At 38.0% G+C, this 18,527-nt stretch overlaps 1 protein-coding gene across 4 annotated transcripts in view; it reads right to left on the bottom strand.

The window, feature by feature from the left end:
• The window catches only part of NSMCE2 (NSE2 (MMS21) homolog, SMC5-SMC6 complex SUMO ligase), a 132,699-nt gene that overhangs the window by 52,258 nt on the left and 61,914 nt on the right, over positions 1-18,527 (bottom strand). For all 4 annotated transcript variants that reach the window (XM_068396679.1, XM_068396678.1, XM_068396680.1 and 1 more), the window contains one exon: positions 17,606-17,759. In XM_068396679.1, the coding sequence (XP_068252780.1) occupies positions 17,606-17,759 (154 nt within the window). The remainder of the gene's footprint in view (positions 1-17,605; positions 17,760-18,527) is intronic.

Raw genomic sequence — 18,527 nt, 5'->3', positions numbered from 1 at the left:
AACGATGACTACAAACAGCAGACGTTATGTGATCTGCTGGCATGTTGCGGTTGTTAGGTGCTTAAATCTACTTGTACCTGATCAGTTCAGACCACATGATTGACAGCCTGGGGTCAGGCTAGCAGCCTCAAGCTTTCCTCATTGAGAGCATCTCCCAGAGTCAGACCTAAGTCTGCACCTGAGCACACACCCAACATAAACAATGGGGATGATGGGCAAGTCTGTAACTGAGAATGGGCTTAAGAGTTTACTATTCGGTTATCTTCAATAGGCATTTACTCAAACTTCAAAATCTATATACTATTCACTAAATGCCTGCTGAGGTCTGAGACACAGATGATCCAAGACCCAACTGTTGAAAGAAACTATCTAACTAGCTGCTCTTTCCCAGTTATGGCTCGTGTTTGTTGGCTTCTCTCTGCCTTGCCTTCCCAGGACCAAGAGTAAAATATTTTTCACTGCAGGTCTGGCCTCTTCAGCTTGCTCTCTCAGGTTGTTGGATATGGTCTTCATTTATCAGCTTCAGAGTAATTTTTCACTGAAGTTATTTTGAAGATTACACAACTGCTTCACACTATGAAGTGTACGTGTAGCAGAGTGCTTCATGTTATTAAAATTCAAACTCCAAAATAAGTCACTATGTAGGGAATGTCATGAGCACAAAATAAATTGTAACAGCCAAGAACTAACTAATATTAGGTGACTTTTTATATGCTTCTTATATCCTATCATGTTAACATGATTTTATTTTTGCTTTGTAGCTATTTTTTTCAACCAAATAATTTTTAGAAATCAGGGCTTTGTGAATTCACCTTGAAAAAAGAAACCACATATAAACTAAACAATAAATACTTTTGTTGTGTTGATATGTCATAAGGATGATATGTAAGTTGCTACACCAGGAAAACATACTTTTAATGTCAGTCTCAATATCAGAAATTACTTTTTTTTACAGTTAACTGTATTGCCAACATAAATGCAAACCTTAAGTAGATCTACACATTATAAGATTAATTAAAAGGTAGAAAACACAAAAACTTCTGAATATTTTACTAAAGGACATAATTTAAAATGTCAAGGACAAAATTTGCTATGTAGAAGCAGGGCACTGCACTATATCCTCATTCAGTTTTTAAGTCAAAAAACAAAAAAACAAACCAGCAATCTCCCTTCTTTATTGAAAGGTCACTGTAATGCAATAGGACACAGTAAGCAGTTGTGAAATTAAGCCCTCCAGAACCTGGTTGCAGCTTTGGAATGTGACCATTGTTGTGCAATGGAGTTTGTCACCATCATATGAAAAACCCATTGGGAAATAAATCTTTTGTTTACCTGCTCATCACAGATAACCATCGACTGATTCACATTCTGTAGTATTTTACTAAGGTCTAAAACAATACCTGAAGTGCAAACATGATCTTTTTCTTTAAACAACTCTATTCAAGCAATTTTGGAATAAGCTTCATACATCCTACATACGGAATTTTTTTCTTTTTTTGTGTGTTCCTCTTTAAAGAGAAGGTATGTCATCAGGTTCCCAGCCTATTAAAGGCTTCTCAGTTCTTGCTACCTATTTTTACCTGCTTAAAAAAATACAGTAACGATGCTGTGCTAGATATCCAGTGTAATATTAATCATGCTGATGTCTCAAGCAGAGGCTTGACCTCTGCTCAGGAGGAACAAGCAGTAAAAGAAAATTAACCCACATGTAGAGACATCTACAAAAGCAGAAGTATGAGCACATTGTTCTAATTACAATCGTCATTCTCTGGAATTTTGGAGAATCTGAGGGCACATCTACATAGGTAGGTGTAAACAGGGCTCCTTCGCCCATTCCCTTGGGTGAACTGATGGACACTAGTGCTGATTCAGAATTTGTATAGCCACATTTGCATGGCGCTGAACTGGCTAGATGTAGAGACAACGCAGGCAGAGGAACTCAATATGTCTGCACATGTCTGTAGACACCCATCCTGAGCTGCAGACTTTCCCTGACATACCGAGAGCAACATAATAAAGATGATAATCAAATTTCTTAATCAGGGAGCTAAAGATACTCCAAGTTTATATATAAACTGAAAAGATGGCTCCAGATTTAGATTCCTAAACGTGCATTTAGGAAATTAACTTTGTAATGTGCAGTGTTGATGCCAAAAGTTAACTTTCAGTATCTGAAATTTCTCAGCTGGCACAGTTGACCTGAAATATACAAGCTAGTTATGCCTCAAAGTAGGAGTTTCTAACTTGCTTAGCAAAAAGCATGTCTCTTCACTCCCATCGTCTTTGATGACTTGACTTCCCCAACACTAAGGACTCTCATGACTTGGAAGATCTTTTCAATTGCAAACATCTGTTTGCAGTTTCTGGTCTGCAGTTAACCTCAGGGCAAATTTGTCCACTAATACTTCACAAAAACACCTGCCACCATAAGTATAAAAGCCTTGCCATAGATTTTAAGTGTGGAAAAAACAAAAACCAGAAGCAGTGAAATCTGCTAGACTAATGGCTTTTGAAAAAGAAAATAATTCTGCAGCTGTTTAGAAATGAGCAATTTAATATTCAGTCTCTGCTTCTCAAAAGGTGACAGTGATTAATAGTCAGTCCAATGATGCTACTGGATCTTCTGTGACTATGCTTGTGAATCAGCCTCAGACAAACTGCAGTGAAAAGGGCTATTTTTAAGATTAAAGGCTCACAGGACAACCTTAGTCAGTAAGGTTGGTTTTATAAGGGCACAATCGCATAAAAAATAGTGCAACAGACAAAGTACAGTTTTTTCTGGCCATCTGTAGCTCATGCTGTGCAAGTACTACATTTAATGGCAAATTTGCTTAGTAATAACTATATTATTCACAGCTCATGGGGAATAAGGAATTACATCCTAAGCATCCCATCCATTATGTATGAAAAAGAGTTCCTCAGGTTAGATGTATCTGATAAAGTCAATTTCAAGGATGGGAAAAAAAAGCCTCCATTCTGCTGTTGAAAGCAGTGCTGAAACTCAGTATATCCACAGAACACAATTTGTTAGTCCAAAATACCTATCACTCTTCTATTGACAACTCACAGACATTGGTTCCTATACTGTACCTCAAACACACTTCAAGACCCAGGAGAAGAATGCAACAAGATGGACATCCTCACAGCCTGTAGTGGTTAAGTGGATATGAATTCTTTCAGCACTGTGCATGACTTACAGCTTTGCGTAATGTGTTCTGTTTGTTCTATCATATGAAAATATTAAAGAAAATCATCTTGGATTCATAACTGGAACAGAAAGTGATTTGAGAACTGAGAGTTTTCATCTGTCATTTTAGGATGCACATGTAATAGGATGTTGGTTTCAGTTCAACAGAGTATTTCTCATGTATTTATGGAAAACAGTTAATACTTTGTTATGAAGTTCACATTCAGTGCTAGACTATCGTGCTCCCGCATGCTTAATCTAGAGCTTAGCACATGGTCTTCTGCTAAGTCCTAAAGAGAAAGACTTCACGTCGCTGCCCTGCCCATACTCTCTGTGTCAATATGTATGAACGCATACACAGAAACACATGCATATGTGAGGGGACTAATTTGCTATAGCTTAATAGAGGCATTACTTACACGACGTGTACAGAGATGCCCAAGAGATATCATGCCTTAGGCAGCTCCAGTCTTTCTGATGATCCTCAGAGCAGAAAAACCTCCTACACAGAGCTGTCTTTTAAAAGGCACAGTCATACTCCTAATATAAATTCTCATGTCTATATTCTGCATGACATGTCTGGAGGTGTGGCTGAGGTACAGCCTATTCAGTAGCTATGAAGAGATTGCTAAAGAGCATATACCATGAGTAACTACTGAAAACATTTTAATAACAGTGATTTGGGGGTCACTGACAAAGAGGTAACACAGAAAAAAAAACAAAACCCTGTCCCACTTTACACTGTTTGATATAACACAATCATTTTTTTTCTTCTAGGTTTAGGAAAATAACATGATATAATTTTTTAGTATGATTGTTTGTCAGAAAAACTTAAAGAAAAATCACTTTAGCCTTATTTTAGTTAAGTTTACTGAACAATTTTAAGTTTTAAAGAGAAGAAGTCTCTTCAGTGCAGTTATGTCTGTACTTCTATTCACAAATCTGTGTTGAAATAATGTAGAATAGTGCACATCAGGACAATGCATAGGATGCCACTGTTAAGCTTAATTAATCATTCTTATTTCTTTCTTGAGTCATCAAAATGAGATTTTTTAACAGGGAAATCACTTCAAGAGAAATTTTTGAAGTTGGTGTTCTAACAGATTAGATAGAGAAAATGCTTTAGCTTATAAAGATCCTGCAAGAGCATGTATTATTAAATGTACAGATGAATGTACTGTACAGTCTCTATTTCCGTCATCTGTAGTTAAAGGAAGAGATACACAGCAAGCTTTTTAACTGTGCCCAGGTATGTGGGATTTTACTTTTGCAGATGTTTTGAACTTACATTATTAGTATTTTCATTTGATTTATGGTACCTCCTTTAAACACATGCAGAAGATTGTATGCTGATAGCATGTGTTTTTTCTTCAATTATCATAGTAGTATGTTTTTTAAGTAGAAAAAATAATGGAAAATATTAAAATATTTCATTATCTATTGTTCTAAGAAGTGGCATTTAGTTAGAAATGACATTTAGCTGGAACCAAAATTTTAGCATACTGAAGAGTGATATTTGGCCCTGCCAGTGTATTTCAGGATATCGTCACATGGTTGCTTCAGCAAGTTGCTTTTGGTTTCAGCCCTCTCTCATTACCCCTTCCCATCTGACTGAAATCAGCTGATCTTTTATAGGCATTCCCACAGTCAGCCAGCAAGCTCCTCACTGTCAGATACCAAGCACCATATTTAGGGTGTGCCTTTTAAATACAGAGGCCAATAGGAATACAGTTGCCTCGTTTTGTCTGCCCCTTGAGAGCTGACTGCCTTCCCATCATAAAACCTTTGCCAGCCAGAGAGAAAATGTTCTCAACCTGCAAGGCTTAGCTTTCTGATTCCACGTACGCCTTTGCGGAAAATGCAAATAAATTTAAAAAAAAAAAAAGAGATTTTAAAATGTTTAAAGTATATCTTACATAATCTGGATAAAATGTAATTAACTTTTAACATCCATGCAATCATTTTGCTATTGCAGCTAAAAAATAATTCTCAGAATACAGCTCTTCCAGAATCTCCAAGAAAAATAGTCTTTGTTTCACCATTTTCTGATTCATTCGACTTTGGAAGCAAAATAAACACACTGCTGTGTTTAATATCGTTGCACAAGAGAATTCACAAGAATGAAATGTGTTCAAAGTTCCTAGAAAAAAATGTAGCAATGCAGGCTGCCAACTTGTTCAATGTCAAGCTCTAGGCAGTATAGCAGGACTAGCAGTAAATGACTCATAGTGAGTCACGCTTTAGCTATTTTTGCTTTTAAAGTAATGCCAGGCGCTGTGTTAATATTCAACCCAGAGTAAATTTAGCAATGCAAGAAAACAAGTGTTTCCATGGTTGCTCCTTCACAATGTTTATGGTATATACACAGCCATTAGGCACAGGAATTATGCCAAATGAAGAATATGGAAATGTTCCTCTTTCATTTACAACTGAATTTTGCTACATTGGGTTTGATGACTCACTCAGCTACTAGATTTTCCAACTCTAAAAAAAAATGTAAAGCTAACAGCTAGCACTCCGCCAGCTGTACTGCTAGTGGTCAACAGCCACTACTGTCCTCTAAATTATGGCCTGTGCTGTGGCCACAACTGACCTGGAAGCATACTGGCATATCAGTAACCGTGCAGTCAAAAGCAAGTGTAAATGAACCAAACACTTTATCAAGATAATGAAGTTACGTGTATATTTTTCAGGACAAAACAAGACAGACATGAAGGCCTCCCTAGTGAAACTAAGTACGTCAATCATGGGTAACATGTTCTGTGACACTAAGGAGGAGCTGGCAGGGAGGAAAGCCGGAGAGGAGCACTGAAGGGAGGAAGGAGGTTGTGGTATCATGTGAAAAGGGAAAGCAGCTGCAAAAAAATGAGCAAGGATGCTGATTCAGGCTGGGGAGCAGTTGGGTAAAATGAGAGAAGTGGTAAAGAGAGTACGACAGATCTGGAGAATATCTGTCCATGACATAGCTGTGATGTGACAACACCTATATGCAGGCGTGATTTCAATGGAGCTATCTGCACAGCCGTGCCTTCTTAGGTGAGCAGGGACTTGAGGAATATGAGTGCCCAACTATGTAGACATCTGACATGGCATAACAAAACTCTGCTGGACAACAGGAAGGGAGAATTTAATCTGGGTTGTAGGAAAAAAAAAAACAACAAAACAACAAAACCCCCAAAGCAATGGATGCTGCAGCAAAGGTAGGGTGAATAGCTTACTTTGCCCACACTCACAACACAGCTGCCAAATGATTACATATGTTTGCTTGTTAAACTTTTTTGTTCACATTTTAATACAGTGATTTCTTCATTAGTCTTAAATTGCAGTAATTACTATTTTTACTGTAGAGGCTGATAAAGCAATCAGGAAGCTTTTACATTTTTTCCCCTCAAAGAAAACTCTAGCTTTTCTGCATGAAGTTGTCTTCCATGCTGTGATAAGCAGGGCTTTTTTTCCTCATGTTCCTATCTGATTATAAACTAGCCACTTAGGTTATACTGGAAGTTTATAGATAGATCCTGATGAACAGCCTTCCTGGAAAGACTTCTTTTGATTTCATTAAGTCTTGGGTTGACCCATAAACTTTCAAACTGGGAATGAGGGAGAATACTTAAGCCTGGGCCAGATCCAAAGAACTGAAGCAAACTACAGTCCAAAATGATGAAAAATCCTGTTCAGTGGCCTCCTAACCCTGAAGGCATCTAACTCTGGTAAGTCCCTCCCAGCTTCTCCAAGGATCTGAAGTTCTGACTTCTGTAGTTGCCCAGAGCTGCCCCAGGCTGAGTAACAAGGAATACATTGTTTGTCCTGCGACCTCTTTGGCTCTTGAAAGTAGGCACAGCTCCACCCAAGTGGAAGAATAGAAAGTGGTGATGGAGATGTAGGGAACCCAGTTTCCCATTCCTTGCTGAGTGAGTTAACTACTGGAGCACACAGTCATGCACCCTCTTCGCACCCTTCCTAGCCCCCTTCCATTTCCAGCTGCACATGGTGCAGATTTTGCTCCAACTGAAGGGTCAAAGAGTGCCCTCTATGGACTAGCTCACAGCCAAGGGGTTGCTTCAAAGCCTATGAGCAACTGAGTGATGTCAGACGTGAGGTCCATCCCATCCGTCAGTCTTACTCTGATGATGAATAACAGCAAATCCCTAGAGAGGGCACGAGGCAGGGAAAGCCTACAGCGATGTTTTCCTGGTATTCTTGTCCAGCCTCCAGTAATCTGATCAGGGGCATTTGGAGGATCCAGAGAGGAGCCAAAAGTGACATCTTCCCTGTAAGTGATTTTTCTTACATGCTTATTTGTAAATTTATTCGCATCACTTCCTGGGCAACTGCTGTAGACACAATGCTATGATATAAAACATGACCACTCTCACCATCACTCCACTAACTGCTTCTCTCCCTCATGAGGTATTTTTGGTGCCTGCTGGAATACCTGTTAAGCAACTTGCCTTTAATCCTGAGATCATTCACAGCAAGTCTGGTAACACAACAAATCTACATCCATATTTGAGATGATAAGACATGATAAACCTATCTACACTTGTAAAGTCAGATGCTGTGTCTCACATGAGAGCTAGTAACAGCTGAAAGACGACAACTTAAACCACTCCTCCGTTGTGACAGAACATCTGAATGCTCCAAGCCTGTTTTAGAGTAAGTGTAAATGCCATCGAAGGTGTCTGACTTCTTTGACTTTGTGCCACTGGTGACTGAAAGCAACATCTTAGGTTACCCCTAAGAGAGAGTACACACAATTACCGCTTCACCTCCCTGATAACATCACTAATCGTTTGAGTGCCTGAAATTCCCAAATCCACAGATTAGAACCATGGTCCATTTCCTCTCCAGCTACAAAATACAAGCATGTGTGCTCAGTCTCACAGTAAAAGCCCTGATTCATTCCCTTTGTGTTACTTTGCAGCTGGCATGTTTTTAGTCATCTTATGCGATACTGTGATTGACGTACAGGTGTAAAGCACACTATGCTGACAGAATAGATTCGTCACTGAACAAAGTTGTTCACACAGATGTGCCCTAACCCTCCTTGTGGGAGCCAAGGCACTTAACTCTGGACTCTGGCATCCAGTCTGAGGTCCACAAACCTAAAAAATGGGGTTTGCAGTCCCTTAGCACTTCTCTAGCTTTCTTCTTCCATTTCAGCTCAACTTATTTAACAGGCTTGGGGTAGTGTCAAGAAGATCTCCAGTACATTTAACGGCATAAAATTCAAGTTGGAAAGAAGTCATGCTTTACTGCGAGTTTATTGGTGCCTACGGCTTTTGAGAGAGAAATGAAACAATATGGATATAAAAAATTATGGTTAGCAGCCAACGAACATGAACTTCTGATAAGGAATTAGAGGATGTTTATTAATCTTGCTGCACATTACTAGTTTGCATGTTACTGTACGCTGCAAGTATAAATCAGGGAAATTCCATTGATTTCAGAAGCTACACTGACATGTATCAAACCAAGATGTATCTCAACCTTCAGCTCTTCTGAAAGACACGTCAGAGAGCTACATGGCAAATAGTTTCAGGAACCATAAAAACACCAAGTGTTTTCCTTTCTGTAAACTAGAGTACTCTGAAGTTACCATGCAGTGTGATATGCACTGATGGATTATTATTTAGTTAGCATTATCTCAGATCTACTTCCCTGTTCTTCCTCAAATGCTTTTTGTGCTGGCACTCAGTCCAAATGCATTACTTAGAGTAGAGCTCTACATGAAGTAGTATTTCCTTTGATCCCTGTATATACTCGTGGCACAAAGTCCCACATACAGATGACTAAAATGAACGTATAGGAAGGGTAAAAAAACCCTACTGTCCCTCCAGGAGTAAGATAAACACTCAAGTAATAGAAAAAATGCATAAATTTATGCACTTAGGAACTGCATAAAGTTCCCTAAGTTTAAAGCTTCATTGAGCTTTATTTTCCTCCTTCCTCCCCAATATCCTAACTTCAAAATGAGAACATCTCAATCAAAACACTGTAAGACTGAGATGCTCTCCCTTTCCTCTTCCTTTGCTTTCTTCTCCTTGGACTGCTCTTTACCTGTTTTCCTGTGATCACACTTGAAGTTTAAGCTGTAAGCTCATGGCACAAGAATGGAATTCCTCCATCCTCTTTTAAATTTGTCTGAATAGCATGCAAAAGACATAATGGCAAGCAAAATTGTACTGAGCTGGCAGAGGCAGTTCTTGCATTTTCACTACTCAGATTTTTACAAGAAAAATAGTATGTATAATTACACCATGAAAGAAGCAAATGAAAACTCTTAGTGAAATTGGTCATGTTTTATCATCAGAAAGCAAATTTTCCATATGGTATAATGCATCTATTGAAGTTTTCAGAATTTCAGATACAGGCAAGCTTTAGCATCTATCTCTGTGCTTCTTACTCATCTGAAGTTTATAAAACATTTCTGATGAGTTCAAATATGGTCACAAGACCTGAGATTTCATAAGTTTCCATGTTGCACAAATGGATTACCATAGAGTCAAGAAATACAGGAACTGACTGAATTGAACTAAACATCATTGAGGGAGAACATCTATATAAGCCAGGGTGCAGTGCTGGCACAAGCACAAATGAGCAAAAACTTGGTCACAGACTTGCTTTGCCTGAAAATTTCTCACCATCTGAGCAAGGTTCTAAGGTTTTTCATCACTCTTCCAATAGAAGTAAAGGGGGAAAAATTAATGTATTTTAAGATGGCATTTTATTAGATAATGTGATTGACTGCAACATCAAGGGAACGGAATCAGCATCCAGAAGCTCCCTTCCTGACCTATATGTTCTTACAAACAGTAAAAATGCCATGCTGTTAGCCATCAATGTGTTCACTTAAGAGAGAACTATCCCATGACAGTAGCAATAAATTACCCAAAGAATTATCCCTAAGTGTATAATAATAATAATAAATTATTTCTATGCAACACTCCATTGCCTTTCTAGATTTTATATACTCAGTGCTGATCTGAAAGTCAGGCTGATATAAAAGCAAAAATTATATCTTGCAAAGACTTTTGCAATGGAATAAAATGTAGATCTTTTAAAAATACATATATAGATCAGATGAGTGACACAGAAAGAGATAAAAAGAGTTCACCCTCAAGTATTCACTGATTGGAAGGGCAGATATTTATAACAGGAGAGACCTACATCTGATGCTCTTTCTGATTTAGATACCTCCCTCAGCTGAGTGCCTTTACCATAGGGCTAAAGGGTCGGTGTCTCTCAGTATTTCCTTCTGCAGTTGTTTCCATTTTTACATATAGTTAAATACACACACTGAACAGAGAGAGATGGAGACTGATTCCAGAGCTACAGGTCAATCACCTAGTAGGCCTAGAGTCGGTCAAGTTCTGACTTTAAATCGCTGAGACTGAAACCCAGGTCTCCTATACTCCAGGTTACTCACAATGGAGAAGGGCTGTTTGAGGGGGTGGGTTGATTCCTCTTTCATTTTAACTATGAATTCCACATCACAGCTCTAAACGCCAAAGCAAGAAACTTCCTTATTTGATCGATCACATTAGAAAGGCAATAATTTCATCAAAGAAACCCCCACCAGATCCATTGGCAATTGATGTTCTTCATTAATCTACTAACAGAATTATTGTTAATGCAAGCTTCTGCCTGCTGTCTCATAGCTAACATGAGCTAAATTTTGACCCAGAAAAGTTGTCCCAGAATGCAAAAGAAATGTTCCGTTGGTTTCATTCACTCTAGAGTTGGTCCTTCTTTGCAAACTGCAAGGACATTAGCTGTGATGGTAATTTTGCAATTTGAATATTCATCTTAGGTATTGTATAGCTCCCATTGCTATAGTATTTCAGCATCCCATTTATCTAGTTTGTTTCTCTAGCTTGTTTCTCTTTCCAATAACTCTGTGAAACAGTGGGGTTGTATGTCAGACATGATCACTTTAACTCATTCCATTTCATTCCCAGGCACTGATCTCCTAATCCTTCAAAACTACATGTGCGCTAGCTCACTCCTGAGCAAGCCAACTAATTCCTTCCAGAAAATATCCAGACAGGACAGTCCCAAAAGGACAAAACCGTGCCAAGTTTCTCTCTCAGGGTAGTCCTTTAACTGTACCCAAAAGTCAGATCTCATTCACACAAATGCCTCTACACATATTCAGGTCACTCCTTGGGGGCTGCAATTTGCTCCCTCAGTATCATGCCATGAAAACATTACTCTGGCAGACTAAAACACAGTTATGTTATTATTTCCAGCTGTCTGAACTGAAAAAATCACAAAAAATAATAATTATGTTTTAGTGCCACAAGAGAAGCCGGACAACTGAGTGTTTTGCAGTGCAGAGTGGACATGGCTACTTTGCTCCATAGGGTACTAGCCCAGAGCAGCATGGCTATGAGCCAGTCCACATTCATTAGTTTCTCCTACACAGTCCATAAACACAATATATACATCGCTGAATTTCAGACATAGGTATAAGGTTCAGACCCACAAAGATTTTAGGCACCTAATTCCCAGTGATTTGTTCTGAACCTAAATGACTTGATATGATACAAGACGACTGCAGCAAAGCAAAGAACTAAACCGAGGTCTCCTGAACTTCAAGTGACCTTCCTAAGTGCTAGACCATCTTTCACTTCTTTGCTAGTCAAAGGGCTGTCTATAAGGAATTTTACATAAATGAAAAGTGCATATCCCACACGCACCACTGAACCATCATAACACCAATCCCACTTTCAGTTAGAATTTTCAGCTTTTGTGCTGAAGGTGTTTTCCCATAATCAGTCAGTAAAGGGATTTAAAATTATTATTTTATATTAAAAATACAAAGAAAAATACACTAATGCTATTTTTCAGCTGATCCTCTGCCAACACAGCTAAGTATAAAGATGAAAACAGACCAGCTAAGAAGTTCGGTACAAGTGAAGAGAAACCCAGATCTGCAAATCAGTTATGTGGCTCCACACAAGCACCTTCAACTATTTACTCAAGTTTCACCTCTGTTATACGGTGAGGAATAAAATTAACTTGCCTACCTCAGTGTGATGTTGTGAGGATTAATTGGATGAAACTTGTCAAGCATTATACTACACAGTGTCTTGTTGCAGCTTGTTTTCTTATCCTACTAAAAGCAAATCAAAGACTTTGGTCTTTCCTGGAATCTCCAGATAGACTATTTCATGAATTTAAAGATAATTCCTTTCACAGTCTCATTTTTTCTACCCAAACTGCAACTAAAATAACAATTTTACATCATTATTTCTCAGCATATGCATGGCTTAAAATACGCGTATTAACAGGGCATAATGGCATCTACTTGAACACTAAATATTAAATCTAAAATCTTCTCCTTTCAAGATATTTGCTTATTGATAATGACTATAAATCTGTCCTAGCAAAATGTTAAATCATGATATGTACTTTTCCTTTCAAAACCTCTGAGACTTTTTTCCCCACAGTGGAGAGGGCAAGGAAGAGCTTTGCAACTGCAGAGTTGCTACTTTCCAAACTACATTACAATGACTGGTTTCCTATGACAAAAAGTTGCCTACACTACTATTGCATCTCAAAACTATTTGTTCCCTATGAAAAAAAAATTCTTTCCTACATTTGCCAAATTCAGTCCTTAAATTGTTTGGCATAACCAGCAATATTGTCAGTCACTCAAATCTTAAAACTTTCTACAAAATGACTACTGAAGCATGCATCTGTTGGGTGTTTGTACAGACCGTAGTTATCAAGGATTCCAAAGTGCATGTTATCAGCTGCTGTAAAAGGGCTATGAAATCTGTCATCCTTTCTGCATCGAATGTGAAACTAAATAACCTTCAGCAAATACAGCAGTGGCAGCTAGGGTCACAGGAGTAGAGATTATACCTTCTGATTAGCTCTTTTCACAGAGTATCAGAAATTTAAACTGATTGATACACAGAGATTAAAGACAGATCTTACTTTCATTTTGTGAAGGCAAAATTCTCATACTCTGTGCCAGAATCAGCCTTTGATATATATATACTGGCATGGAATAAAAAGACTGGGTAATACAACAGAAGGTGGGATTTTAAATTTACAGAAGATAAAAAATGCAAAGTTACAATTCCTGCAGTAATCATGACTTAGTTCCTATGGGCTCAGTCCTGCAAGGTTCTGTACTGTGGTTACACTCCAATAAGGAAGTGAAACGTGCCAGCAACCTCACTCATTTCAAAGGATCTACTCATGCAATTTAATTTAAGCAACTTGCTTAAGCATTTCACTTAATCAAAAGGAGATCACTTTGCAGATCCAGGACCCTTATGTGTAAGGAGAGCATCGGTCATGTAGGGTTAAGGCCACAAAATATTTTCCTTACAAATCACACATGCAATCATTTAGAACTTTCTGATATTACCAGATTTAGTGAATATCCCTCCAAGTGCTCTATTATTTGGAAAGATAATGTAGCCATTTTGGGGTACAAGAAATGGTTAAAAAAAATAATAATTAACACTTCTTTTCTACTGCTTACATTCTAAGCAGGTTTGAGTAGAAAAATGAAAATGTTTTCCATTAAAAATAAGAAGTGGGAATTTAGGAGTGTAAGATAGTTCCGAAAACAGACTTCAGAAAAATCACTTGCTGTTCACATAAAACCTATCTGACAGTGTTTTGACACATATCATCAGAGGTGGAGATTTTGCATCATTTTGCACAAATTCCAACTAAAGTAGCTGCATAATAAAGGCTCACAGATTGAGGGAAAATGCCTGCAAACTGTCTGAAAGATGAGCAGAACAGAAACTGCTCTGAGGCATGATATCATCCTTACTGCCACACAGATGTACTTTCCCGATTTCATTTCTGCACCTTAGCTGCTGCTAAAGTTCACAGCTCAGAAGGTCTCCTTCCTGCAGAACTGAAGGTGATACAGCATCGTGTTCTCCTCCCTGAGTATCAGAGCTCCCTATCACACTGCATGGCACCTGTCAGGTGGCAGGGAACAACCATGCAGCTCCCTGACGTCACTGTGGCAGCAAGTATCAAGAGAGAAAATGTATTAGCTTTCGTAATTTTCTATTAAAATAAGGTTATATTTAACTGCTTCACACTCTGCATCGTACCTAAAAACTGTGTCGAGAAAGTTTTTCTCCTTCAAATCCTTGTTAATTTCTACGTAGCAAGACAACGTGAGAATATATCATTTCCTTGTTCAGCTATTCTAGAATACAAATGTCAAACTCTGCACAGAAGATATATAATGACTAATGGTAACTCATCATGGAAGGCAAATCATTTTAGCATCTACCCCATCTGCTCCTTTGAGATAGAAAAGGCTGGGACAAAGGAAAACTCCAGGAAAGCCCCTCTGAGAAAACTTGGCTGGAGTTTTTGTATTTTATCTGATTTAGTAATAAAACCAAATCCCAGGAAAGAGCTAAAAATTGGACCATACTGTATATGTGTGCTCGAAACAGGCCAGACGTTATGCACTAAGTTGTGCCCAACCCTGGCAAGACTAATAGTTGAAAACAAAATACTAACCAGGCAGGTGTTGATGAAGTTATCGGTGCATGTAACTCACATCAAGTAGTTTTAAAGTGTGTCCCAAAATCTGCAGACACGTTATAAAATTCTGTATTATGGGACCAGGATTGTAAGACTCATGCTTTTGAAATCACAACTCATGTAGGAGAAGCTGAAGAATACACAGATGACTTGACTTAAGCATGGCTGCTGAACATTTAACAGGGTGACCTTAAAGTTCTCCTTACAAAGGAAAAAAAAAATAACAGGTACACACAGTGTGCTATAGGGTAAATCACCAGTTTATCAAAACTAGCAGATGTCTCTTACAGATTTTATGAATCTTCAGCTCAGCTGCTATTGCAACCCCGAAATTCCTGCCTCTGAGCTCACTCTTGCTTTACAGTAACACTACTTTCTACACAGCATATGTGATATTTGACAGTGCTCAATTATACATCTCAGCAGAGTAATTTACTACGTAGAGCGCAACAATGAGAAGAGGCTTTTTGTACCAGATGGAGTACACGTGTCAGTTTAGCCTCTCACAAAGATGTTAAGACCGGAGGCCCTGATCCTATAAGAATGTGGGTATCTGTCATATTTAAGCCTGTGAATAGATTTGTGATATTTGGGTAGGTCTTTAAAGGCTAGGTATGAGTGAGAAAAACACACAAAAGGAGACAGGGAGGATAAGGGTAATGGCAAGAAGATCACATAACTACATAAACAGAGAAACTGGACAGTCTTACTGGTTCCGGGTCACTGTATCATATAAAAGCCAATTTACATATGTGAATATAAACAGCCTCCACTTATCTTCAGTCACCCATTATTACTGAAGAATTTCTGGGAGCCCTTCTGGTAAAAGAGCCTTTTGAAGAGGAAAGTAAAGTGGGAAAGTGCCTTTATGGCAGATCAACAGATTATTTAGGCAGAAGACGCAACACTGATGCAAGTTTAAGGCAGCAGAATTGTGCTTGCTTTGAAAAATTTGACCTTGAATTTTCCACCTGTTTTCTATCTGCAGACCTGAGGTGGCATTTAGTTACCCATTTCAAAAGAAGGTGGGTTGCACCAGACTGTTTATTTGAATACACGTTCACTATATTGCAGCCAAGGCTGTTTGTGAAAGCTAACTAACAATTTTCCATTTTAAATTGCATTAAATGCTGCAATAGGAGCAAATGTGATGGATTTACCTCATCAAAAACACCACGAATTCTACAAAAACATCATGAATTCTACAAAATTCAAGCTGACCCAGCCGATCAATAGTCCATGTACTGAACACAGCAGTCCATCCAACACATCATGCATTTCATTTTGGGCACATTCTGACCTCTATGCACAATCAAAACAGAAGTCCAAGTGGCTAATAAGACAAATCTGGATTTTAGGCAGTAGTAGCAGAATGATATCCTTGATTTTTTTTTTAAGAATAACTCTTACTGTGCTTATTTAATTTGGGCTTTTTTCCAACAGGTCTGCCAGTTAGAACTCAGTCCCATAGCCTGAGCTGAAGGTATTACTAGGGCATACACCCCTTCTTCAGGCAATTACAGGGTGGAAAGTAAATCCAAAGTCAGTTATCAAGATTTTATCTTCTCAGTTACAAACACCTGGAAATTAGGAATTACAACATAATGGTGGGGCAGTAATAATTTTACGGTTATGTAGGGAGTGAAAATTACACTGTTTTGTGGTCTGCAACTTGGTATGTTCATTCTTAAGAGTTGTGCCAAGAGCTCTATTAAACTCAGAGATCAGTGCTAACACCCAAATCCAAAATCTTAAAAACCATAAAGATGGGAAACAAATCTATTAAGCCCTCAAGCTCTAATCCTGGGGAGTCTTGAGATATCAGATCTAAAATTCACCTTGTCAAGCATGTCCTCACACTTCATAAATCTCTATGGGGAAGTAATCCAAAGTCCAGTGAAGTCAGAAGGAAAATTCTTTCCGCTAGTTTCAGCGGGTTTTGGATAGGGCTCCAAAAAAACAAAACTCAAGGAGAGCTACAGGAGAGCACCCAGAATATCATTTTCCAATGGTATAAATCATTAATCTATGACTCCTGAAGTTCCTGAGATACCAGTTTATGTTGAAATCAAAATGTAGGGTGGGAGGGAATAGGTACAGGGGTCAAGGAACAGCAAGCAGAATAATATGATTTCAAAACATAATAATGATTGGGGAAGAACAGCACATGTTAGAGCCCACGAACTTTCCTGGCAACAGTAATCATAGTGATATTTTAATGGCTGCTATATGTGCACGGCAATAAAAGCATACAATTTTGTTGTGTTGCACAAATACTAGAACTGTATGCTCTCCAACTTTTCTGGTAATTCAAGCACAAATAACTTAAAATTTTAACCCTTGATAAATCACATGACTTAAGAAAAACAGATTTCAATAAGTTGCAGTGTTACAGGGTGCGTGCATAGAAGCTGTAAACCTGAGAACACACATAGTAAGCATTTTCCAACAATATAGTTCTACGATTAAAGCAAAGGTCTTCTCAGAGTTGCAACACATCCTAAGTTGTGAAACAGGAGCAATTTGTTTAAGTGACAAATGAAAACAGCTTACTTAATCCTTTTAGAAGATCCCATCAATTAAGAAAAAAAATGAAAAAGCCTTCAAATGAAAAAGCCCACCTCACAAAAAAAAAGATGTGAAGCAACAGTTTCACGATATTTGTATTCAAACATGGCAGGAACTGTGGGAGTCTAAATAAAACTACCAAGGTAATTACACTGGCTTTTTTCTACACAGATATCAATTTAAATAAGTTTTTCAATAGAACACTCACCTCAGTTTGAGCCATAACTGCCAGTTCTATATTTTAGGGCAGTTAGTCACATCTTACCATTTAGCATTCAAAGAATATATATTTTTTTAAATAACACTTACATTGTTTTCTCATCTCTTTAAGTTGATCCTTAAAGTACATATATTTTTCATTGTTTTGCAAATCTGAGTCACTGTTCTTGCTCTCCAGTGCAGTAAATTTTTCTTTCACTAAATATTGTAAATCTGGTACATTTTCTGGTTTTTCTCGGTTTATCTGTAAGGAGTAAGAAACAGAATGTTATTCATTATGACACATTTCAAAACAAAGCAAAAGACGTGAAGCAAAAATTCATGAACATAATCTCAGTTTTTTTCACTACAGTTAGGTTTCCTGCTCTGAAACTATAACCTCCAGGAAATTATTTATTTCAGCAAAAGTAACTATGAAATGTAGAGATTAACTTCTCGGTATCATTTAATTCAGTTGCTGCATACAGGGTATTTCTCACACTAATAACAGGGAAAACTGAACCTTGCAGTCAAATTTACTTCCATAAGTGGTAAAGGTCAACACGTTAACAACCACCAGCATAACACTGAATGTGAATGAAACCAAAGAATACGGCTCTGTCCAAAACGTGAGAAGATGACTGAAAAACAGAAATAACTTTAAGAGTTTTCTAAAAACCTCCACTCTCTCACCATTTTTGAATTAGATTTACAGAAGCTTATAATCTACATGCACGACTAGCATCATAACACCAGCAAAAGCAGTGCAGATAGGTAACGTAAAAGGAAATCACCTCAATTTACTTGTTCTGTGTGAACAAGAAGCACTATGCCATCCAGGCAGGCAAAAACAGAGTTTCCTGAAAAGTGCTTGCTTACAGTAATTGCATCTGGAATGATCTGAAGAATAAATGACTAGAAGTAAAAGGGAAGTCATCACATAGGCAGTATTAAGATATTCCAAGAACACAAAATGCACTTTGGGAACCCCCAAAAAGCAATAATTTGAGTTTTCCCTTCTGTTTCTCAAGCC

The sequence above is a fragment of the Nyctibius grandis genome, chromosome 3, assembly GCF_013368605.1.
Source record: "Nyctibius grandis isolate bNycGra1 chromosome 3, bNycGra1.pri, whole genome shotgun sequence".
In the NCBI taxonomy this organism is placed as follows: Eukaryota; Metazoa; Chordata; class Aves; order Nyctibiiformes; family Nyctibiidae; genus Nyctibius; species Nyctibius grandis.
Note: the sequence above shows the minus strand (reverse complement) of the source record. Positions and strands in the feature narration are given on the sequence as shown.